The sequence below is a fragment of the Wasmannia auropunctata genome, unplaced genomic scaffold (assembly GCF_000956235.1).
Source record: "Wasmannia auropunctata unplaced genomic scaffold, wasmannia.A_1.0 LD335214.1, whole genome shotgun sequence".
Classification (NCBI taxonomy): domain Eukaryota; kingdom Metazoa; phylum Arthropoda; class Insecta; order Hymenoptera; family Formicidae; genus Wasmannia; species Wasmannia auropunctata.
Window position 1 is genome coordinate 114854 of NW_012027676.1, and position 25311 is coordinate 140164.

The 25311-nt window shown below is 41.1% G+C and overlaps 2 protein-coding genes across 7 annotated transcripts; one reads left to right on the top strand and one right to left on the bottom strand.

The window, feature by feature from the left end:
* Positions 1–1721: 1721 nt before the first annotated feature.
* On the top strand, positions 1722–8154 carry LOC105457465 (2-phosphoxylose phosphatase 1). Its single transcript, XM_011702140.1, has 7 exons — positions 1722–2138; positions 3343–3510; positions 3884–4452; positions 5490–6320; positions 6484–6668; positions 7287–7401; positions 7478–8154. The coding sequence occupies exons 1-4, from the start codon at positions 2048–2050 to the stop codon at positions 6213–6215; spliced, it is 1554 nt and encodes a 517-aa protein (XP_011700442.1). The 5' UTR covers positions 1722–2047; the 3' UTR covers positions 6216–6320; positions 6484–6668; positions 7287–7401; positions 7478–8154.
* Positions 7448–24153, bottom strand: LOC105457463 (thyroid receptor-interacting protein 11-like). Of its 6 annotated transcripts, none has more exons than XM_011702135.1 (19): positions 23801–24153; positions 23417–23536; positions 23055–23312; positions 22596–22766; positions 22184–22519; positions 20255–21991; positions 19643–20137; positions 19163–19297; positions 18639–18913; positions 17747–18414; positions 17415–17542; positions 16497–16550; positions 15233–15400; positions 14349–14411; positions 13504–13818; positions 10564–13409; positions 9551–10271; positions 8947–9320; positions 7448–8596 (listed from the first exon to the last, which is right to left on the bottom strand). In XM_011702135.1, exons 1-19 carry the CDS (start codon positions 23861–23863, stop codon positions 8485–8487), a joined length of 9039 nt encoding a protein of 3012 aa, XP_011700437.1. In that variant the 5' UTR covers positions 23864–24153; the 3' UTR covers positions 7448–8484. The 6 variants fall into 6 exon arrangements, with proteins under 6 accessions (XP_011700437.1, XP_011700436.1, XP_011700441.1 ...); XM_011702134.1 differs by having other exon boundaries at positions 14349–14414; XM_011702139.1 differs by lacking the exon at positions 19163–19297 and having other exon boundaries at positions 14349–14414.
* Positions 24154–25311: the final 1158 nt, after the last annotated feature.

Here is a 25311-nt window from a genome sequence, read left to right on the forward strand (position 1 = left end):
GGGGAGGGGAATTTCTTATTAACAAAGAATATCGCTCGTCTGGGGACCGTTTAAGTCCGCAATGCCGCGGGGGCGTTCAATTACCAATGACAGTTGCGTGCCCGGCGCGGTGCGTCGCGCGGCGGCGACCGACGACGATACGACGCGCGGACGTTGGCAGACGGGCGCGATTATACTCGCGTGTAACTCCGGCCTGCAGCGCCGATGTAACGTCGCATCAACTGCCCCGATATGAGAACCCCGAGACTAACCGTCAACTGCGGGACAATCTAGCCATCAGTCTTAAACGGAATATATTTACGGGGCCGGGCCGAGAGAGCCCGGCGCGGCGCGACGCGGCGCGGCTGCTGGCGCGCGGCGAAGCCGTTCGCTTGGATGACATCACGGCATCCGCTTTCCTCAGCTCGATCCCGATCGTCGGGCGCGAAGGCCCTCGCTTTTCGCGTAAACGCTCGCGTTTACTTTAACTCACGCGCACGCGAATATCGCGGTATAGCTATAAGCACGCCGAATCCTCCTCCGAACCGAGCGGTGCAATCACGGCGAAATCGAATCATCGTCGATGCGACCGGATGGGCGCAGATATTCCGCATTTAATTGTAATGAGGAGCGATCGAAGTGTGTAACACACCGGATACCCGTAAACCGGTTAATTTCGTAAACCAAGGCAACCAGAATGCAACCGGCTTAATGCTGATTGCAACGCTTGATACGCGATAATTTTAGCGCGCTAGTTATACGTATGTACTTGTACGCAAAGGGAGCAAGGCGGGATTATACGCTGTTGAAATTAACGCGAGGTAATCCCTCTAACGAAATAACAGCTTCGACGTCTGCCAGGAGCAGCTTACAATTTTATAGAATTAAGTTGTTTTGTTGGTGCAACCGTTTCATTTTTCCTTGCTTCACTTTATTTTATTCTTGCGAGTCGCTTTAATCTTCGCTATTCTCAGTCATTCGGTGTCCTGAAAAACACTTATCCCCCTAAAGTCGGCGAAAAAAGAAGAGATAAAAATGTTCGCAAAGTACGGTCGTCCAAAGTATTTCTTGCAGCATCAAAATTGCCGTCGGATTACGTGATAACTCTAACTCCAGGTGCAGAAGATAAAATAAACGCACTCACACACGATCGTCAAAAGTATTTTCAGTATCAAAATTGCCGTATGATTACGTGACGGCTTCAATGCTGAAGGAAAAATAAACACGTCCTTCTTACACGTTGAAATAGACATACGTGTTAAGAGACACATCTGTATGTGAGAGAGATATTTGAATTGTGTTTAGCCGTAAAAGTCGGTCAGGTGGAGGAATAATCCGTCAGTCATCTTGACGTCTCTCGCGTCTCTCTCGGGTCGGAGACGGTAATTGTCAGAGAAAGCTCATTATTATGTCCGGGGGACCTATTTTTTAATATTACGCGACGCGACGCCGGGACGGGGAACTCTCCCGTTCTCGACGGAGGAGCGTGTAACCGACCGGCTGCGACGGCCGTGCGACCGTGGGATCCCGCATTCGATAACCGCGCCGGATAAGGGAAGGTCGATAAACGTCGCGTCTCGGGTGAGCCACCCTGTAGACCCGACCAGCCCGTCGTCGGAGAACTCTGGTCGGCTCCTCAGGGCGGAGGGTAAACGGCGGGGGTGGCGCCTGCGCCTGGGAACGATACCCCCTCCGTCGCAAATCTACCCCCTGTTAATCGCCATGTCAGGACCGGCAGTTCTATCTCGGGCGTACGCGCCGCAGGGAGGTCGGCGATTCCTCTCGTTGTTCTCGTCCTTGTTGTCGTCGTCGTCATCGTCGTCGTCGTCGTCGATTGTCCGGTCGGGCGCAGCCTCTTGACCGTCGACAAATATGCGGAAAGTGTGGTCGAAGGGCGTCTGAAGATGCAGCCTCGATCGGCCCCTTCGTGCGGGACGGAAATCAAGTCGCGTCCTCGTCTTCGCGCCGCTCCACGTCGTCGCCGTCGTCGTGACGTCGTCGTCGGGACGCCGTTCATACCGCTCGCTGGCCTGCGAATCGGTCCCGCGGGACCGAAAACCGCCGAGGGATGCTCGCGGAAATGGTCCGGCTCTCCTACCAGCACAGGGCGTTCTACTGCTACGTGATTCTGAGCGTGTGGATCTTCCTGCTGGTCGCTGGTAAACGCAAACAACGCGCCGTCCGCGCGCCGACGTGCACGCGCACGGTCCCGCTTAAATCGCCCGATAGAGATCCGACACCCTGCCTGTATAAGAAATCGGCGTAATTTCGAATCGCGTTCTCCCCCTCCTCTCGCGGTCGCGACGCTGCGGTCAGGCACGCGCGAGAGTAATTCGCACGTATCTGCTCGAGACGATACGAACGAGACTTCGTCGTCGCGTCTTGCAAAAATAAAATATCGAACTCGCGTCAAGTTTGATCAGATTTTGAAATCGGAAAAGAAAATTGTTTTGCTCCGCGTTTATAAATCGTTAGAGGGTTTTACATTGTTATTTGTCGAATTTTCTCCGGGGTGATTAAATCTTCAAATCCTCGGTACGGATTTTATTTTTAAGTATAGGATATGTAGATTTTCATATGTGGATAAGCTGTCGCGCAGCTACTTGAGCGCTTCTCCGCGTTATCACTCTTCAACTTTAATAATAGAGTCGTAATAATAGAACACTTTTTCAATAACATGATGCTACAGCTGGATGTAGCGTTATCAGGTGCTATCAAGGCGACTATTTTACTTTCTTTTCGTCGTAAGGTAAGGGAAGTGTCCAATCATAGTCGTTGACACACGTATGCTAAATCGACACCGCCAGGAAAAAACAAATTCATCGCAATCTATTCGACAAAGAACATTCCTGCGTTGATATTATATTTTTTTCGCCGAAATATAAATCGAGAACGGAACTAACGCGTTTCCTCCTGCTACAGATCTCCATTGTATTTTAATATATTCATATGTACTACCAGATTAAAATCAAAATGCATTAAAGAGAGAAATTATTGTATTCAAGTAAAAATAAAAATGCTAGGAAAATGTTGTCCCCTTTAAAACATACATCTGATAATATATATATATATATATATATATATAAATCAGAATAATAAATAAAATTATTTTAAATAGGATTTTATCGTCGATTACAAATACAAAGTTAATTATGTTGATTTATTAGTATATTGTCAGATTAAATAAAAAAAATACCTTAGAGAAATTATTGTACGTAAATTAAGACGCTATAGGAGAACATTGTCCTTTTTAAAATCGGCGCCTGTCTGAATAACGAAAATCATAACGATAATATCAGAAGTAAGAATTTGTCATCGATTTAGAAACTATCGATTATAGACGATTTCTCTTTCATCGTGCAGGTATGTACAAATATATCGGCGTAGATGAGAAAACCTCGGTGCAAACGAGAGTCCCGAACAATGATTTGTCGCTGCGGGAATTCCCGAGGAATTTGAAATCGGACGCGAAGACGAAGAAGATCTTTCGTTTTTGCAATTTGCCGCACGAGATAGCCGCAGACACCGAAGGTATCCTCATGCAATTATCGTTACACTTTTTAATAAGAAGGAATCGAAAATGTAATATTTCAATTGCACGATGACCGGCACTTTCGTATCCATTAATCAATATAATTCTCATCAATCATATTAAACGTTACCCAAGTAGAAGTCGATCGTCAAAGCTCATCGCGCATGATAATCGCGATAAATAGTAAATGGGCACAAAGTCAATAATCCCGTTTGATCTCACTCTAGAAATCGGTGCAAATCACTTTCTTCTTGCGCAAGTGTGTGCCCGCACACAAGAGCACAGGAGTGTGTTTCAAAATAATTATTATTATACAAGATTGCGTGTATAACGCGCGTAAAAAAATATCGGCGCTTCCTTACTTTCTAACAGGGAAGCTCGACGGCAACCTGACGCTGAGCGGCGTCCTGATCTTCATCCGTCACGGCGACCGCGGTCCGCTGACGCACATACGGAACATAAGCAGCATCAACTGCGGCGGCGGCGAGCTCGGCGCCGCGAGCGAGCTCGAGACCATCTACGAGAACTACGTGAGCTTCGTGCAGAACGCGTCGAGCTACTCGCGTGCCGCCTGGGCCCAGTTCCTGGGTCCGTTTCACGGCCTCCCGGTGCTGCCGGCGAACGCGCGCGACTGCCGGATCGGCCAGCTCACCACCCTCGGCGTGCTGCAGCTGCTGAAGACCGGGGTCGCGCTGAGGAACGCGTACTACCACCGGCTCAACCTCGGCAACGGCACTTCCTTCGGCAAGGACGTTATCGTCTACAGCACCTCCTACCGCAGGACCGTGCAGAGCGCGGTCGCGCTGCTTTACGCGCTCTTCGAGAACGACGGCTTCCAGAGCCTGGCGAGGATCAGCCTGCAGGAGAGCCAGAGCTATGCGTTCTGCAACAACGAGTGCGCCTGTCCCGCCGCCGAGAAGTTCCTGAAGCAGCACCTGAAGGTAAATTTTATTACACGGAGCGAAAGATCCGGGGAAGACCCGTTGGGTATATTCTCGCGAGGCGAAGGTGATAAGTCACGTCGACTCGATCGTGATCCCGTGAAATTCGAGCGACATAACAATCCTCGCGATCGATTACGAATTTATTTACGAGATTGGTACATTCGTTTGAGGAATACAAAGTGAGAACATCATCTTTTAAACTCGAGCAAATATTTATGCGAGGTAATTTAAACCCGCGTCGGATCTCCTGCGCAGTTTCGTTTCATTTTTTAAAGATGCAATACATACGTAAAACAGACTTGTCGCCTTTCCACCTTTCCAAGGGAGAGATCTGATAAATTTACATTTGTGCTATTCCCGTCTTCCCGAGGAAGTTTTAATGACCTGAAGATCTCAGTTCCAGTTTTCTCAGAAACACTGTTAAATAATCTGCATCAACATCGCTCTTCTCCTCTCCCTACTTTCTCAGGAAATCCAATAAAATTATCTAGGTCATTCTAGGCTGGCAAACGCTGATTTCTTAGCGCGCGTTATCTGAATAAAATATAATTGCACGCGACAATTTTTTTCTACGAAAATAATCTCGCCTCGTAACTCCCGTCCGCCGTTCGTGCATCGCACGTGGCGTATCGTGACGATCGCGCGTCAAAAATTTCACTCCTTTTAACGTTTTAATAATTAATTTTCTCATTAAAGTCCTGTGGGGAAGTTCAGGATTTTCGATGAGACAATTATAATTATTAAAAAAAAATTCAAAATTACATTCAAGATCCACGTGAGTGCAGATTTGAGTATAATTAAACTCGACAAAGGCCTTTTATAAATCTCCAAAGCCCATTTAATTCTATTACCGAGCCTTCCATTGATGTGTTACCTCGCGTTTTTCCCTAGTTATTGACATCAAAAGAATAAATCAGTCGAACCTTAATAAAATATCCGCGGAGAGCTCCGGGGGGAGCGTTTCACAATAACGTCGAGAGAATCGCGCGGACCTCTGCAGATAGACCCGTTATACCTATTTCTACTTTCCCCAGGAGACCTCGAACCATCTGAAATCCCACCCGGCCGTCGGGGAGCTGATCAAGCAGGCGGCGAGCGCCGTGTTCGAGCTTCCGGATCAGGCGCAGACGTGCGACCCGAACACGCTGCGGGACGCCCTGTTGGCGTACGTGTGCCACGGCGCCTCGCTGCCGTGCGCGGACCTCGACGCCCAGCGCACGTGCGTGAAGAGCGACCACGTTACCGGGCTGTTCGCCTACACGGACTGGGAGTCGAAGCAGATAGCCAAGAGCAGCAGCCGCACCAAGTACGGGCTGCTGAAGGCGTACGGGATGCTGCGCGGCATCGTCACCTTCATGCTGCGCATCATCTCCGAGGCCAGGCCCAAGATCGTCCTCTATTCCGGCCACGACAAGACCCTGGAGTACCTCGCCACCGCCCTCGGCATAGTCCCCGACGTGGCGACCCACTACGCCTCGCGGGTCGTCATCGAGGTCTACAAGATCAATCCGCGAAACGACAATCGCCTCGCCAGCGACTTCTACTTCCGCGTCGTCGCCAACGGCCGTGACCTCACGCCGAGGGTGCCGTTCTGCAGGAACGCCAACACCTACGTCAGCGACGACGGGGAGTTTATGGGCAAGAGGGGCGTCAAGCTGTGCCCGATCGAGAACATCGTCAGGCAATTGCACGACGATTACTTCGTGCCGTTCAACGCGACGAACTTTAAGGACGCCTGTTCGAGTCACAAGATTCGCTGAAATTAACGCGAACATACTCTAGGCTCGTAAAATAAGATCGATCCGTAGGAAAAATAGGCGAGTTAAAAGGAATGAAAGAGAGAGAGAGACTCATCTTCGTTGATAGTAAATACCAAATACCTTATCCTCGAAATTAGAAGACTTTAGCACTTTTTTAGATTCTCTTCTATCTCTTTTTATCCTGAACATATGGCCGTTTAACCACTATATTCGTAAATAGCAAACACGCGAAGATAAAAAAAATCGCTTTAACAAAGTCTAATTTTAGGCAAGATATTATATATTCTCTTAAAAATGGCAAATGGCTTCGTCCCAGAATAAAAATAAGTAGAAGAGCGGAGAAGCATTTTGACATGTAAGGCCAGTCTCTCATTGTAGAGATCAGAAGATTATGACTTCGCAAGGATGAATTCTTATCAATTCTTTTTAATTCACCTACTTCTCGTATGACAGGTAAATATATCAAGCGGATCTCGAACAAGTTTCCAAGTTGCACTATGCATTATAGATAAATAAGCCGATGTGAAAGTAATTATTAATACTAACATACTAAAGTACATCCGCGCAGAGCTAATCCTTCAATTTTCCTAACGAATTTCTCTCGCGCGATGTAAACCGCTTAAAACACAATTTTCCCACCTAAACGAGAAAGTATTTCGATTCTATCGCGAATAAAAGATATATAAGATTGTTCTTTTGACATTCGGGACAAGCTCGGTTAAAAAATCTTTTTACATCTCGCTATACCGACGCACAATTAACGAAATTTAGAACGAAGATTGTCGGAAATTATAATAAGAGTCAAACACCGAGAAAAAAGAAGTACATAAGTTGCCATTTTAGCAAAGAGCGAGCCTTATCTTCATAGATATGTATCTAAAACTTTAAACTAACATATCTAGATTAATTTAGAGAAACGATAGCGCTAATGAGAACCGATTAGTCGATTTTACTAGTCGAATTATTATATATATTTTATCACACACTATTGTATATATGTAAATATATATATAGTGCTTTAGAAATATATATATAAATATATATATATATATATATTAAAAATATCCACAGTCATATTCCTTCCCCGACTATTAGTACAAAAAGCAATTACGATAAAACGAAAAGAACAAGATTGATCGTGCTTTAAACAGAATCCAGTTGACAAGTGTCTTCATCCCGAGTGACAGTAATGTCCTGCTTCATGTCGGTTTTCACATTTAATAAGAATTAGATGTATTACAAAAATTGATTCTTTATTACAGGCATCAGGAAAACGACATGCAACTCGCGATATATAAAAAGCTTATTATAATCCATTGGTAAATAAATAATGAACGCGTTTTACGGCGTACAAGGCACGCAGGTTTACATATTTATACCTACAATATATCTATATATAACTTACACAACAACTTATGTCGTAAATAAAAGCAACTTCTGGCTTAAAGCCGATTTCTGCAGAAATTGCTTTTACTTACGTTAACATTCGATAAAAGCCTCTCGTGTGTCTTACAACGCTAAAACCTACTTTTACACGCACACTTCTTGCTTATTAATAACGTCTCATTATTCATGTTTTCTCGCAATTCACAGGCGACACCTTGAGAATTGCGTCACCAAGATCAATAAGAGAAAGATAGCATCAATCAAAGTCTCGCATGAAAATGATGAATTAAAAAAATATATTTAAAAAACCGGCAGTCTATTACAGAGTCCGTATAAATGCCCAGTTTCAATTATTTCCGGTCGAGCTGACGAAATTTACATTCTCTTCATTGGTTGTTTGATGATTAATTACGGCGATGCAAATCGTGCAGTCGAACGGAAATCGAAATCCCATGCAGATCGATCGACGATTGCATTTAGTCATAAAATACAGAACGCGTTTATCAAAAATGGAAAATGTGTGTAATACATAATAAAGTGCAATCGTAAACAATTTCATGTTGCAAAAGTCTAACGACTTAAAATACGCTAGCACATTGAATGAGCGTAGCGTCTGAATAAGAGAATTTACATTTTCAAAAGTTATAGAAAAATTCAAGAAAGGCTTAAAAATCTGTATATTCAGGAATTCCAAAATTAATTAACGTTTTAAATATCTACTTGTCTAAAAATCTAAAAAAAAATTTGAAAAAGCGCGGTGTATCATTAGTAAACCATTTTAAAAAACGCGAACTGTATGATACACTACATGAACAATTTGATATTCGTAACATTAACACTGTACAGCTAAACTTCTACACATTCTAAAAATATACATGTAATGTTATTCTGAGATAATATGACTAGTACCAGACTCTGCCATGACTGAGCCGAGTGTTTCTGGGAAATTTCCTACTTCTTGGTAATACTGCCTGAGCATAAAACCGCTACCTCCACTGAAATGTACAATTCAATATATAATGTACAATAACGTTGTGTGAAAATCAAATGTGAAAAGTACATTTCGAATTTCATCAGTCTCAAAACGATCTACATGCAATCGTATTAACAAATAGAAAAATCTCACTTATTCTTAAGTCAGCAATCTGATATATCATGGCTGATTTCAACAAAATAATATTTTCTTTAACAAATGACAATATTCCTAAATTGTGCATGCTTTCTTACAGAATAATGTCGTTAAGCTTATCCTTTTTACATACTTATTAAAAATTTGCGACACAATCAAATCTTCCCTCCATAGATTTCATAAAAATGATATATATTTGATAGTCGTTTCACTTACTTTGTCGCCCTTTCTCTCACAGGTGGGGAATAATTCGATGCCGTTGCCCGGACAGGCGGTAAATCAATCATCTGATTGGCACCGTTCATGATAACGTTAGCACCCACGTATCTTCCCATACGCCAGCGTTGAAGCAACCACTTCATTCTGTGTATACTGACTATCACGAACACGGCGATCCTGAAACGCACCTTCCTGTTGCGACGTAGTCGCACGTAAGTGCGTTGACAGTTAGTCAATTGCGCAAGCACGCATAACGTGTTCTCTTCGCAATACTGATAGCTACCGACGATGCAGAGCAGGTACTTCTTCTGATAAGCCAACGCTTTCCGTTTACTGTCTGCTCGTAGAAATTTGCCGTAGAAGTTTTGTAACTGGAATGCAAAATTCACACATCGTTACTATCTACTGCAGCACAATTATAGCTAATTAATCTCTACACGTATAAATTATTAAAAAATATAACAATTAAGTCATCGTTAATAATTTGATTCCAAGATATGAAAATTACTACAATTTTAAATGTGTAATTAGATTATTAAGATATAAAAATCACTACAATTTTAAATGTGTAATTAGATTGAAATTTAAAAAATTGTTATACCCTCTCGACAGGAATCATTTGCTGACTCGAGGCCTGTGCATTCTTCAGCTGACCCTCGAGCAACTTCACACGTTGCGTCAATAGGTCTCTCTCTGTCCTCATTTTGCCGACTTTACTCTCGAGTTTACTCTTATCGGCAGCGTATTTCTCGACTGTCTCCCTTAGCTCCTTAATTTTCTGCGAATTCGCGGGGATGTCCTTGACATTCTCAATTAAATCCGTGAGTCTTCTCTCTTTCTCTTTCGAGATTATCAGTCTCGAATTGAGCTCCATCTCTCGCTCTTTCAAGGACTCGACCGTGCGCGCAAGCTTCAGCTCCCGATTCGACGACTCCTTCACTTCCTGTCTCGCAAAATTTATGTCTGCCTCCAGTTCCATCCTGATTTCGCGGGCGGTATTGATCTCCCTACGCAGTTCCTCGATCTCTTCCAGTCCAGCATCCCGTTGACCATGCTTCATGCTTTTGACTATCTTCAGCTGCTTCTGTAAAAAATCACACTCCTCTTCTCGCGCCTTCAGCTCTTCTAATGCTCTTCGCATATCCGTCTCTAGGATTTCTTTCAATCCGTTTGTTAACGCCAGGCTGCTGGTTAGTCTTTCCTGTTCCTCCATCGCGATTTCTAACTTCTTCTCATATTTACTCATCTCGTTCTCCAGTTTCTTTATATTCTCCCGTAGTTCCGCATTATGCTCGCGATTTTCCTCAAGATTTTCGTTCGTTCTATAAATATAGAAGAAAGGATTAGGTAACAAAATATTATTGTTTTAAGAATATGTGGTTTATCTTGTTTCGATCAAATATAATTAAATTCTATCGAACGAATATCAGGAAAAACCGTGTAATGTTAACTAACAAATAATTGAAATATTAAAACGCCAACCACGGCCAACCAATAATTAAATTCTATCGGTTTAGATATCAATTTGTCGAAAAAAGATTATAGGATAGATAAACACAACTAATGCACAAGAGAAATAAAAAGTTTAAAAATAAATTAAAAATTAAAACATACCTCTCCGACTCATCTTGCGTGGTTGCAGTGAAGTTCGATAAGGCTTTGTTGGCGTTTTCGGTTTCCATCAATTTTCTCATCGACGTCAACTGTGACTCCAGATTGATCTGCTGTTGTCTCATCGATGCTAGATCATTATGGAGCTTCTCCTCGTTCTCCAGAGAGGCTTTAAACTTCGTCTGCAGAAACTCGATTAAGTCAGAGTTCTGCTTTCGCTCTGTTTCCGCCGTCCGACGATGCTCCTCTATCTGCTTCCTCAAGAACTTCACCGCGTTCCTTTCCGAGACAAGTTCCTTGTCCAGTTGGACCACCTTCTTCATCTCCTCCGTCAAACTCGCCTTCAGTTGCAGAATACGATCCTCGTACTCGGCGATCTGATGTCTCATTATATCTCGTTCGACTTCCAAGTCATCCTTCAGTCTCCTCAGTAATTCGTTGTCCTTGCGTACCTCGTTCGTTTGACGATGATCTTCCGTCGTCACTCCATCCACGCCTTCGTCGTCCTTAATTGCCTGTATGAGTTGCTTGTCCAATTGCGCGGAGCGATTCAGTTCTCGCTGGACCATGTCGATATCGTCCTCGATGTCGCTATCGTCCCACTGCACCGAAGCGTCCTTCGGCTCCAACTCCTTCTGCAGGCTCTGCACCTTGTCCCTCAGCTCCTCGTTCAGCCTGCGTTCCTCCTTCAATTTTCTTCTCAGTTCCACAACATTACCCGACTCCTTCATCTTGTTTTGAATGGTCTCCAATGCTCGATGCAGACTCTTGCTATCGTCGCTCATCTGCCTGATCACCTTGTCCTTCTCCTTCAGGAACTCTTGCAGGTGATGGATCTCTTGGTCCTTGTTAGGACTAGACGACGACGGCGAAGACGTGCCCGACTGAACGTCACTCATTCGTCTCGCCATCTCCTCCAACTTACGAATGACCTGATCCCGATTGTTTAAACCGTCCGTCAGTCGTAGGATCTCGTCCTGCAGCTCGACGATCTCTCGCTCGCGCGCGTGAACCTTCGTCTTGAATTCGTACAGTTGCTTGTTCTCGTTCTCGATCTCGATGTTGCGCGTCTGAAGAGTCTCCAGCGCGATATCTTTATTCAGAATGATCTCCTTGAATCTTTGCAATTCCTGCGTCGTATCTTGCAGCAGGGAGTTGTTCCTTTTCATCTGGTCCTTCTCTCTAACTTCGATCTCTCTCTTTAACTTCGTGTTCTCCGTGTTTAATTCCGTAATAATTCTTTCATTCACCTGCATTCTGTCTATCTGATCCTCGAGCTCTTCGGTCTTCAGTTTCAGCACGTTCTCCACCTCCTCCAGATCCTTCTTTATTTTACTCTCCGACGCTTGGGCCAGCTCGTACTGTCCTTTATAGAAATCTTTGTCCCGCGTCAAGTTTTCGACGATTTCCTTAAACTCATCCTGCAAGTCCTGATACTGTTTCTGCAAGGTGGCCAATTCCGTATCGTACTTAATCAAAAGGTCAGACTTTGAGTCCAGCTCCTGTTGCAGAGCTTGCAGTTGGTTCGACAAGTTTTCGATCTCCTTCACCTTCTCATTGAGCAATTCCTCGGCTCGCTGAGAATCCTCGCTGACATCGTTTTTAGGAGACGATAACTTCGACTCCTCGCCGGAACGCTGCAACTCCATTCGCAAGTGACCGACATTCTCGTTACTGTAACTGTGCGTCTGAGAATGCAAGTCCAACATCGGTACCTGCTCGTCCATCTTGTCCGCGTCGAGAAAAGCGTTGAGACTGTTCGTCTGCGGCGTATTCTTTGACACGGACGTAAGAGCTTTGAAGCTAGAGACATTGTGCGATGTCACGAGCGTTGCATTAGTCGCTCGAATAGCCTCGGGTTCCTCGCATTCCGAATGAATTGACAGGATGTCGCTCAACGTGCGCGCGCTGTTCTTGGCCTCCGCTTGCTTCGTCAGTTCCCGCAGCTGCACGTCGTCCAGAGCGAGCGACGAATAGACATTCAATTGTTTCTCCTTCTTCAAGAGCTGCTCCTTCAGGTGGTCGATCTCCTCGTTCTTGTCGGCCAGCATGCTGTCGATCAGTTGCGGCAGTTCCAGCTGCGTGTGCTCCTGCGTTCCCAGCTTCATCTGCAGCACTTTCTTTTCCTCCTGAACGAGCTTCAGCTGATCCTTCAGTCGCTCGATCTTCTGCAGCGCGCCATCTTCCGATTGCAAAAAGTTTTCCATTTCCGCTTCTTTCTCCGCCAACATCTGATTAGTCCTCTCAAGCTGGGCTTTCAGCTCTTTCAGCTCAATCTCCTTGTCGGTGATGGTCTGTTCCAGGGAATGATACTTCGTGGTAGCCTCGTGCAACTGCAACTCCAAACGAGACGTCGCCTGCTTCTGCGCGAAAGGCGCGCTCTGCTTGTGCTGCTCCAAGCGACCGCGCATCGCTTCGATTTGGTACAGCTGCTCGGACGCCGTCTGGTGCAAGATCTCCTGTTCCGCCAACAGTTCCTCGTTCTGATTCTTTATCGTGGTCAACTGCATCTCCAGATCCTTAATCCTCTTGAAGGCTACCTCCTCCGCGCGCGCGTGCTTCAGCATTTTGTCCTTCAGCTTGAGTATCTGGTCCAGCGGGAGCATCGGCGGCGAAGACGGATCATCCGGGGTCAGACATCTCGTCGCGTCGATCTGCTCCCTGATCGAGACGTCTTCGCTCGGCTGACTCAAACTCAGATTGGAACCACACATGTGCGCGGATTCCATCTCTCGGATTCTCTTGTCTAACTGATTCTGCATCTCATGCAATTCTGTTTTCATCTGCTTCAGAACGGATGAGTTGACGTTGAAGTGCTCCGAACTTAACTTGTGCTTATTCAATTCCTCCTAAAAAATAAAAAATAAAAACAAATAGTATTAAAACACTCTCGTGACCATTTTCACTCCATGTATTGTTCACACATTCGTTCACTTTACTTACTTGCAAACGGTTAATTTCCTCATTCAGATGCCTGTTCTCGCTACCAGATTTGATAGCGTCCAGCTCTTGCACCAATTCTTGCTGATTCTTCGTCTGCGCGGTAATCACGGTCTCCAATTGATTGATTTGCATTTGCAACGACTCTTCCCTTTCGCTCTTGGCTTGCAGCTGCTGCTCCAAGTCAGCAATGATCTCTCGCAGGACCCAAATCTTGTCCACCGCGGCCTTCAGTTCGCTCTCCTTCTCCGACTTCTTCGCCTCGGTATCGGACATTAACGACGACATCTCTCTCATCTGAGATTCGAGAGCCTCCACCTAGATCATAAATCATATGTATACATATGTGCGAGTTATCAGCGCATCGGTCTTACAGGATGTCACCTATATTTCCAGTCAAGCATGACCCAATGTGTAAAGCATGAGGAGACATGGTATGTATAATCTACTTATAATAATTTTAAGCTAATGTACAGTGGGTAAGAAAAAATAATTGTATACCTACACAATAAAAAAATAATTACATTGTTACTAGAAAAATAAAAATTACTGGAGGAAGATGATAAATAAATAAGATGTACAATTCTATCTACAAGTAGTCTGAACTTTTTTTTATTACGTCACATTTAAGCGCACGTATTTATTATTCAAAAAATCTAAATTTCATAAAACATTTAAATGCATTTTGTTAGGCACGTTGCGAATATAAATAAACGGGTAAACTGTAATTTATTGCGTAACTTGTCAAATATCTTGACAAAACATACGGGTATTTTTCTTACCCACTGATAACGAAAGGATCGTAGAAAAAAGTTAAAAAATTAAAGTAAATACAACAATACACTCACAGCAATATTGATGTCAGTCATTTGAAGCTCAGGGATGTCTGTTCTTTCAGATGATAGCTCAGACTGCTTTGTGCGACAAACAGAAAAACCAAAACCAGAGTGCAGAAAAAACTTGTGTTAATACAATTAGTCGTGATGCGTGATACTAATTGCTGACAATTAATTTCCGAAATAGTATCCCTTTCAATTGGTAGTTAAACTTACATTCTATATGCTATTTTCGACAGAATTATTTTTAGATTAAGGTACCTGCTAGTCAAAGTGCATGTTCTACAAAATAGAAAATGTAGGAATGCAGAATTTATATTTATGATATTACAGGATTATATCTAATATTTTCAAATAAACTATACAACTCATTTTTTTTATGGATCAGTACGCAGTTTTTTTTCCAGCAGTTTTAAGTCTATGTTATATATTGTATATATTAATTAAACCACAGAAATCCATAGTTAAGTCTTGGAAATGGCAGTCGTTATGCCAGTTAAAATTTCCTGGTTAGTGCAGTAATTACTATAGCGAATTAAGAAAATTTATATTAAGTTAATTAATCCTTAGTTAGTTGTAAGTCAAATTGTTGCATATCTTTTTTAGATCTGTACATTAAATTTAAAAAATCGAGGCAATATCTGTTTTTAAAATTTCTTTGAGAATAATTATACGTATTGCAAAAAAGTTTTGATATATTAAAGGCAGTATTTTACACAGGTTTAGCATGTATGAATATCTTCCCTCAATTGGCGTTAACTAATTAAGGATTAACTAAGGAACAGTAAACCTTAAACCACAGCGGGTGATTATAAAAAGCACATCGTGTTTGTACTCAACGAAAAATCTTTTCATAACGTTTAAAAAAAAAGAAAAATATCCAACGAGAGTCATACCTCAGATGTCATACGCATGTCTCTTTCTTTATCACGCTCGCGATCCTTAAGCTGTTCCTGCAAAAAGTGAATTTGCTTCGCAGCTTCGTCTCGTTCCATTTCGCGCTCGCTCGCTTGTTCGTCCAGAAATCGACGCGTCGCTCGTAACTGTTTGTCTGCTGCCTCAACCTAAACAAACGTAATTCCAGTTAGAGGTAATTATCGTGTCCCACACGCGGCAGCGTATGTGATAAAAGTAATCAACTTCAAAGTAGAATAGTTTCATTTGCTGCATTATTTAAGCCATTTGTATGTAATGTATCTAGATAATTGTCAGTTATGTATCTAAAATATAAAAATAATGTAATCGTCTTATTAATTTTTTTCGGAATTAAGATTTTTTATACAAAAAGATTTTTTATTATACAAAAAAAGTTGTGTTAATGGATTTAGATTTTAGAAACAGAGAAATCAGTTCTTTAAATTTTTTTAGAAAGGATAAAGATAAAAATAAATATTTTGTACATATCTACAATATCCACAAAGAAATAATATTATTTAGTAAGAAATTAATCGTAATAATTTAATTAGCCTTTCGTTATTGAGTTGGCTTCATTCATAGAAAAATAAAATCATAGTACAAGAAATAAAATAAACTATAAAGATGTTAGTACTACCGAATATTATTTCAGATGCTCAAAGAAAACCAAAGTAAAACAATTGATAATTCCAATATTAAAATATAACTAAAATTATTTAATATCGGAAATTAAAACACCAAAAATACAAAAAATAGAAAAATCTCATTTTTAAAACAATTTTATATATTTATTTTTTAAAAGTCAATATATTTGAACATTAATTTAATTCCAAAATATGTGACAACAAAATCAGAGTTACAAAAAATGTTTTAACAAATTTTGGTTATAATAAAATAAACAATAAAACAATAAAATTTATAATGGAAGACATGTTAAATTATAGTGACACATTTAAATGTCTACAATTATAGCATGCAAGGCAATTATTATATATCTTGCAACAACAAGCAATAAACACTGGCATGGTAATAATTATACGTACTTTTTAGTAATTCTATGACAAATACATGTGCAATAAATCTATGGACAGATATTAGAAATGAGATAAATGACATTTCAATGAAAGCTCATTTTACACTTCTTAATTGCGGCGGAATGTTATACATTATTAATTTATTACAGAGCCGATCTGGAAGTAACTTACGGACAGCGTTTACAAAAATATTAGTTATTCTATAATTTACCTTTTTGCAGCAAACCCTGTGAATGTATGGGGTAGGAGTGGGTTCTAAAGGTACCTGCTGGCAAGACAATAGAACGCCAATCAATCTTTTAAAACTTGCATCACAGAGCTCTGTACTTTTGATTTGGAAGACGCCTCTTATTAATCGAATACTTGTTTTACTGACAAATAATATTTTTTAAATATGTTTAAACTGCACAATGTTCTAATTTCTGGCTGGTTTACAAATTACAGAAGAATAAATATCATTTTATACAGGGTGCATAAAGAAAAGTGAAGAATATAAAATAAAATGAGTTATCTTTAAATTACTAAAAGATTCAAAATCAAATTAATAAAACTCAATAAAAACCAAGAATTTCAGTATGTAGGAATCATGAACAAACAACACTGTCGAAAATAAAAATTTCAATGAAAGTTAAAGTTTAAAATAGCACATAAAGAATTAAGTCTGTGATTTCAATAGATGATACATCCAAGAATTTCGGGATGAATGAATCTAAATATTTCGCTTTCTTAAAACACTCTGTAAACAGTGTGCATAATACGACAAAATTCTTTCTAATTCTGATACGATTTATCAAATATAAAAAGAATAGTAAATATACGTATATAATATTAACAGACTTTTCCACCATTGCGTTATGTAAAAAAAAAAACGTGCTATACAATAAAAAAAATCGTGTTAATTGTTGCTACACGGTAAAACACGTACGATGTAAATAATATAAACACGAAGCTCGTAGATACAGAAGTGTGTAAACTTAATGAATTACAAAGACAAGTTGTTTTAAGTACACCGCAATGTTCATCACCGTACTGACATACCAATATCGAATAATTAGAAGTCATGCAACAATGCGCTTTGAGTGAAAATAATAAATTTGAGCAAGAGCGACAACACTGTTGTCGATTTCACCTGTTGTTGCAGATCTTCCCTCTCTTTCCTGGCGTCGTCTATTAGTTTATCATTTTGCCTGCACAACTCTTCTATTAATTGCAGCAAATAAGATATGTCGCCGCCACCGTTAGATAATACGTGTCTAGCTGTAATTTGAATAAAAATATCGGAAATATAATATATGTATGTAGGAAAAATATTCGGTACAGATTCAAATATTTTTCAATCAAAATGCTGATGATGTTACGAAAAATCAAATTTGGTTACGATAAAAATATAAATATACAAAATTAACGAAATCATTCATCTTAATTTATATAAATTTATATAAAAATCAAGTAAGACTGTACCTTTCTCTTGCACTTGCAAAAAATCTTGCAATACAACATCGCCCCCAGAAAGATCGTTTTCGCCGTATCCTTCCGTGATGACTTCTTTTTTGCTTTCAGCGCTAATCAACTTTCTCTGTAGTTCTAAAATATGTACTTTTAATTGTTCTACTTGTTCTTGATAATTTATTAGCAAGGCCTCAGCGTGATTCAGTTTCAAGGAGAGATCTTCGTTAATTTTACTTGCTAAGAGATTCTCGTTTGACGATACGATCTTATCATCGCCATCAGAAAACGAAAGATTGAGGAATTGCGAGCTATCAGACTTCAAGCGTCTCAAACATGCTTTCAGCTCTTTTTTCAATATTTCGTCTACATCTTCATCAACTAAACACTGTAACGTCTTGTTGTCGCTGTTAACGATGGAAATTATTTTGGTGGACTGCGGAGCAAAATGAACTCTCTTGATCTGTTGGTTTGCTGAATCCTTCTGCGGTGTTTGAGGTAAAACGCCATTCATGCTTAAATTTTCTTCATTAATTTCTTCGACAACAGCGGATTCCATCAGTTGTCTTTTTAAAACTTCGTTGATCAGAGTATTATTGACTTCCTCTTCGCAGACAGCGAAGTAATTAACTAACTCTCCAATTAGGTTTTTAAGGGTTACACACGCCTTCCATAGATTGTCTCTGTGAGAAAAAAAAAAGAAATATAACACATGAACAATGAACCGTTAAGAGTTAAATGGGAGACTCATACAACAGAAAAAATAATTTTAAATCTAGTTTTAATTTTCAAAGTATATGACAAGTCAATAAATATTAAATATTTCAGCATTAATATGTTTACTTCAATGATTTTCAATTTTCTATCTGCTAAACAATAAAATAACATTTAAATATTTATCAATTACCTTTCTTCCACGATATTTTCTGACGCTCCAACGATACAACTAATTGCTTGCTTGTCACCCGTATTCGTTTTAAGATTGGCGATTTCCTTTTGATGTTGCTCAAGAATTCGTGCCACACTGCAACTGTGCTCGTCCTCCAGACGAGCTAATTCGACGCCATGCATCTTTTTCAACTCCTGAATCTCTTGCTTAGCGTTGCACGTGAACTTATCCCGCAGTTCTAATAATTCGACCGGCCAATTATCTTCTTTGTCTGCCTCCACCGATAATAGCGCCTGCACAAGAACAGACCATTAGAACAGACTTTGCAACAAACACGTTCTAATAACTTCTAACAAGCCACAAATACATCGAGACAATGTTCATTAGCCAAAAGTGTTTGTACGAGAACGCATACAGTAACATTCAGAAATTATCGTGTTCAAGAAAATACCGAAGCGGCTTAATCAGATTTAATCTATGCGTTATTTCGTTTGTACTTCATTCTTAAGCCAATTTATTTTTTACACATGATCCACATCTACCTGAAATTGTTCTTGAAGAGCGTTGACAATGTCCTGCCTAGCTAGAGCAATCTGCTCTTCTAGCTGGTGATTATACGCATCACGCAGGCTCGACAATTCACCGTTCTCCAATGCTTCCCATTCTGTCTGACAATACTACATGCAAACAGGAAGTCACACGGCGGTATGTTAGTCACAAAGGAAATTAACATTACAACATAAGTTATCGAGACGGCACAAATATTCTTTCATTTTACTGCACGAAAAATATATTAATTACGTTAAATGTAAAATCACAAACATTACGGATCACAGAAGATCATAAAGATCGTATTGAGATGAGAATTACTAATGATAATCAATGTATACTGATCACACCATGCGTCCACAATTTCATACATAAATCTTTGTATTACACATTAATGATAAAAATTGCTGTTGTCAACAAAAATCAGTATATTATTAAAGCGAACTCGTGATAAGCGAATCATTTTTCCTCACCTGATGCGTAGTGGGTGCAATCAATGCACTCTCAAGCTTCGTCTCGATATCGCGAATTTGACACTCGTACAATTCCTTCTGCTCCTCGATCGCTTTCTCGTAATCGGCCTTGATAGTCTGCATTTCATTCACTTTGTGTTCCAATTCCTGTCGCAACGTTTGGATGCTAGCCTCATATTCCGTCTCGACGCGTGCTTGGCTTTCAGCATCTATTATCTTGCTCCTCAAGGATTCATCGGCATTGGGTGTCGCCGTTCGGGAGTTCGACACGTTCAAGCAATCTCCGGCGCCGCCAAAATACAGATCGTCTGTCAGCTCCTCGGCCTCGCTGTCGTTGTCGGAAATCCGTTTCGACTGTTGGCTGAAGATTTCCTCGGAATACTGTTTCTCCATCTGCAAGCACTTCCGCTCGAAGTACGTCCTCAGTTCCTCCATCTCTTTGGCATGGCGGGCTTCGAGCTCGGTCCTCAGATCGTTCAGGCTTGCATTACCATCCTTAAGGAGAACAAAAAGTATAATTTAAAACATACATATAACATAATTCTGCTCAACACTGTAAAGAATATTGACATAAATATTCTTTCAGATCAAATGAGAATAAAAGTGACTTGCCTTGAAATTCTGCAGCAACGAACGCAGTCTGTTGATCTCTTTGGCAGAATCCGCTTTAACAGATTCCAGCTCTGCTTTACGCCGATTCAACATCTCCTCGATTTCCTGACTTAGCAGCTCTTTCTCCGCCCACAAGTTCTCCAAGGATTTTTGCAGCGAGTCTTCGTTGTCCTTTTGCAAAGTGGCATTCTCCACCGAGGATTGCGTCGAGGATTGCGTTGCCTTAGCGACGACTATTTTCTCGCATAGTGCATAATAATGAGATAATTTTGATTTAACTTCGTCCAAATTCGGCTCGCCCTCTAGAATTTGTTGCAACTCCTTATACAGGTTATCGTTGTCCTTCAGGCAACTGTTATCCGTTAATGTGTCGGCGACATTCGATTCCGAAACTTTCTTTTGATTTGCCGCATTTTGATTCAACGCACTATCATCCAAGCTCTGGTTCTCTTTCAGGAGCTTGGACGAACTCGTGCTGTTCAAGGAGGTATTAACTTTACTGCAATCGCTGATCGCAAGAGTCTGATTCAATCTCTCTTCGAATTCGGCGCACTGTGCCCACGCGTGGGCCAAACCGTCCCTCAACTGTTCGCACGTCGTTTCCTTCCTCTTCGCTTTTTCCGTCATTTCAGCCAAATCCTTCTTATACCTAGCGTTCTCCGTGTCTTTCTGCTCCATCAGCAGTTTGAGACTCTCTATTTCACGCTGCTGATCCTCTATTCGCCGAGCCGAGTCGCTCTCGACCTTCGCCACAACACTTCTCGAGGAATCCTGGACGGAGGCATCGCGAGACGTCGCGCGACCGAATTCTCTCAGCGAATCGACTTCCTGCTGCAGCTTGTCGCACGTGTTTTTCACGTCCTTCAGCTGCTTCTCGTAAGTTCTCCTCGCGACATCGGCCTGCTCCAGTTCGTCGTTCGCTTTGGTCAGATCCGCCTCGAGAATGCGAATCTTCTCGACTAACAGCTGTTCCATCGCCATCTTCTCCTCGAGCTTTCGCTTTATCAGCTGATGCTGAATAACCTCCTCGTCGAAAGTCTTGTACATGGTTTCCCCCAGCTCACTGACCGTGCTCACGCTCGTAGCGTCGAACCGCGACAAGGACCTCTCCATGTCGTACAATCTGCTGCCGCTCAGGGTGGTTCTTTCGTGCACCTGACTGCTCTCGATAATCGACTGCGCCGCGGAATACTTGCATGACAGATCGTCCAGCTTGAACTTCAACGAGTCGTTCTCCTGCTTCAGCGCAGCGGCATTTGACAGGGCCTGCTCCAGCGATCGCTCGATGCTCTCCTTGGACTCCAGGATGCTCATCGACGCGATGTGCTTCGACGTCATCTCCTCCAGCTGAATTTTGTGCAGTTTGATCTGCTCGTTCAGCAGCTCCTTCTCCCTCTGGAAGTGATGATTTTGCATGCGCCGTTCGTTCTCTGCCTCGAATCTTAATTCGTCGAGTTTCACTTTGTACTGGTGGACTTCAGACTGAGCGACCTTCTGCGACTCCACGTGATTCACCAATTCGAGCTTCAACGCCTCGACAGTCTTCTTGTAGTGGGCTAGCTGTGTCTGAAAGACGGATAATTCCTTGGCATGCCTACTCTCCAAATCCGTCTCAAGTTGTAATTCCTTGTTCAAACGATCGGCCAGCATTTTGTTTTCCTCCTTCAATACTTTCATGCATTCTTCGTGCTTGGCCTTCATATTCGCAATTTCAGCCTCGCTCTTCGAACTTAATTCCTACGAATATAAAATTCGAATGAAGAAATCAATATAGCAAAAATTCTCTTTTTAATTACTACACACGAATAACCCGTTGATAATTTTTATTATATATAAACATTATGCCAGCTCTAAAATTCGCTGAAAATACTTACAAATTAAAAATTTATTATTTAAGTATACAAAAGAACGTCCTTGTAAAATACTTACTTTTAACTCCTTTTGATGGCGCACTTCGTTGGCGTTTGTCACAATGCTGAATTTGTTCACGATGTGCTGCATGTCCTCTTTGATTTTATCAACGCGTATCTCGTGCTGCCTGTGCTGCTCCAATGTCTCGTCGATATTCAGATTCTTCTCCGCGGCGCCAAGGCGAATTTGCTCATTTAGATTATTTATCTGTATTTTGTAATCGTTGATTTCCGCGTTACGCGCTTCCCTCTCCATCTCCAATGCCTGTGCGTGTTTACGAAGGTCCGTCAAGTGCGCGTTTAATTGACGAATTGCCACGTCCTTCTCGCTCATCGTCGTTTCCAAATCCTCGATCTGATACATTCGGAACAACGTTCGACATCTAGCAAGGTTAGGTATAAAATGTAAACGTGTGAAGCGCGTCACTCACCTTTTGCTGCAAGTTCACATTGCACATCACAGGATCGTTCAACTGCATGGAGTTCAGGGCATTAAGTTGCATCGTCACAGTGTCTCTCGCGGATAATGCTTGTTCTAAAGACGATGTCAAGTTCTCTATCAGAGTATCGCGTTGATTTACTGCCCTTACAAACTCCTGCAACTATTTCACGAAAAATGTAATGTTATTCAATGCTGATTATTTTGCAGCAACATTTATAAACAAAAATAAAATATTTATTTTAAAAACAATAAAATTATAAGCTCTAGACTATCAACAGCATTAAAATTGTAACTATTGTTATTATCAAAAGCAAAAAAGTAAGAATTTATTAATTACATTAAGAAAGAAGTATCGCAAGGACTAGCAATGGTTTCCTGAATCATTAAATACATTCTGACTTAACGTTGAAAAAAAAATTGTATTTATAATCACAAAAATGCAATATACTTTTTGTTGATATGAAGCTAAAATATCCCTCTCATGTATACTGCTGCAATGACTCTGCGTCGAGTTTGGGGAGGATGTGTCCGCTCGTAAATGATCAATTTCTGCATTCAAGGTCCCGACCATAGCTTCCTTTTTCTGCAATTCTTCCTCCAGTTCTGCGACTCGCCCCGCCAGTCCCTCCAAGTCAGCATCGGCCTCTCCTTCGCTTATGCTGACGCTGCTCTGCGTTATATCCCTCGAGGATATGCCTTCGGTAATCTACATACGTCAACGAAGAGCAAACGAGATGCATGAAAACGCTGTGGGTCAAATAAACATCAAATTCGGGAACGCGAGTTATCGCGCTTTCTTTTTCCTCTTACACCAGATTCCCTGTGCAGCATGTACTTCTCGTTGTGCAACGACTCATCGTCAGACTGCTCCACGTACTCCATGTGTCCGCCTTTGTCCTTGCCCGAACGTTTTGCCTTGTACTTCTCCAGCTGCAACACAAGAATACAATTACACGTCTCAGGCGTTAGTAACAGGAGGCAAAAAAAAACGTACCCGACGTAGAAGAGGACGCTCTACGTCCCTTGAAAATATAGGAACAACAAAGAAAACGGACGGGCAACGCGCGAAGCGCAAAATTAGCAATATAAACAAACAAGGACTCGCTTCGAATTGTTGAGCGAGCAGCAGGAGCCGTGCAATGAAGACGATACGGATGATACGGAAAACGGGATAAGAGAGATTGGGACACTTGCCATTTCTCTACCGGCCTCCAGCGAGCGTTTTCTACGCTCGTCCTCGTCCTGTGTCGCGCTCATCCCGACGGACCGCCCGCGGGTCGACGTGCATGAGAAGGGCGCAAAACAAAGTATCCCGTCAGCCACACGTTTCTCAGCTTGTCACCCGCTTTCTTGTTACATTTCAAATTTGACGCCTCCGCACCGGTTGATCGCGGCCGCCAGCTGTCATGCGAGCTCGGCTCGTGCCGCGCAATCGCTTGCCTCGCCCGATCAAACAACAAAAGCACAAACCTCCGGAGAGCGGTCGGAATTAATAAAACGTTCGACGAAAGCGGTTGGAAAAAGCGGTTGGTCTAAAACGGTCGCGCGTCAGTGGTGCCAATCTGAACGGTAAGATCAAAAATTTGATTCGGGAACAGCTGGCAAGACTATGTCAATAATATCACTCCCAGTTTTAGTGGCTCCCGTAAGATAAAACAGCGACGAGATCATTGCGCTTATTCGTTTTGCCATTTCTCAGCTCCAAGATAATACATTATCTATTTATATTATGTTCCTGCAATATAATATTTATTGTTTCGTGCATCAATTTTTTTCTTACCTCTCTCTTTAAAATATACAGTCCAACACAGTACAATATATGTATATAGCTTAATTTTATTTTATATTTTAAATTTTTATTTTTTATTTGGAATTTTTAAGAGTTTGTTTTTATATCATTTTAAGACTAATTTTTGTGCTAAATCAAAATTTTAGCTAATATTTAACAATTCCATTACAATTCAGCTGTCTTAAAATTTCATATAAATATAAGGATCGAAATTTTATATATTTTTTTTTAAATTCACATAATATCTATGCAGTTTAAAAAGTGAGTAAATTTTTCATTATTAATATCAATTATATATCTTGTTAAACAATTATGATTTTTTTTAACTGAAATGTGCAAGTAATGTATAAACTTTTAATCTCTACGAAGTTAATCGTTAATCTAAAAAATTCACTCTTTTTGTGAGAATTTCTTTATAACAAGCGAACTCTCTTTTAGAACTGGACTTCATTTATCAATTCACTGCGAGCAACATAAATAACGTAATAACATATTGCACGGTAATTTTTGCTATTCTTATAACTGTAACGTATAAGCACTTATAACAGTACAAGAGAGTTCTGGGAAACTCGCGTGTTTCCAGAATCTCATATCAGTTCTTCCAGTATTCCGTGAAATCTAAGCGCCGTGAATATAAATATACACAAACGAGAACTATGTATATACCTTGTCATCATTCTTACAAGAATAAAGATGTCGTTTTTAATTTTAAGCAAATATATGTTGGCGTCAAGATGATAGATCGAGCCAGTTCGTTTTTAGCAATTAAAGGGATGTATATTAATAAATTATAAATAATATTCGAGGAGAGAATTTTTTTCAATTAACTTTAAAATTAATAATTGTATATATATTATTAATAATATTAATTGTATCAAAATTATAGCCAGAATTGCTCTAACTCAATATATCTTCT

Coding starts and splice junctions, on each gene's coding strand:
- LOC105457463 (XM_011702134.1), bottom strand. CDS start 23,863: ATGAGCGCGACACAGGACGAGGACGAGCGTAGAAAACGCTCGCTGGAG. Junction 19,298..19,642: donor TTGCACCCACTACGCATCAG/GTGAGGAAAAAT, acceptor GTTTGCATGTAG/TATTGTCAGACAGAATGGGA. Junction 13,819..14,348: donor TGACTGACATCAATATTGCT/GTGAGTGTATTG, acceptor TTTATGATCTAG/GTGGAGGCTCTCGAATCTCA.
- LOC105457465 (XM_011702140.1), top strand. CDS start 2,048: ATGCTCGCGGAAATGGTCCGGCTCTCCTACCAGCACAGGGCGTTCTAC. Junction 2,139..3,342: donor GATCTTCCTGCTGGTCGCTG/GTAAACGCAAAC, acceptor TTCATCGTGCAG/GTATGTACAAATATATCGGC. Junction 3,511..3,883: donor GATAGCCGCAGACACCGAAG/GTATCCTCATGC, acceptor ACTTTCTAACAG/GGAAGCTCGACGGCAACCTG.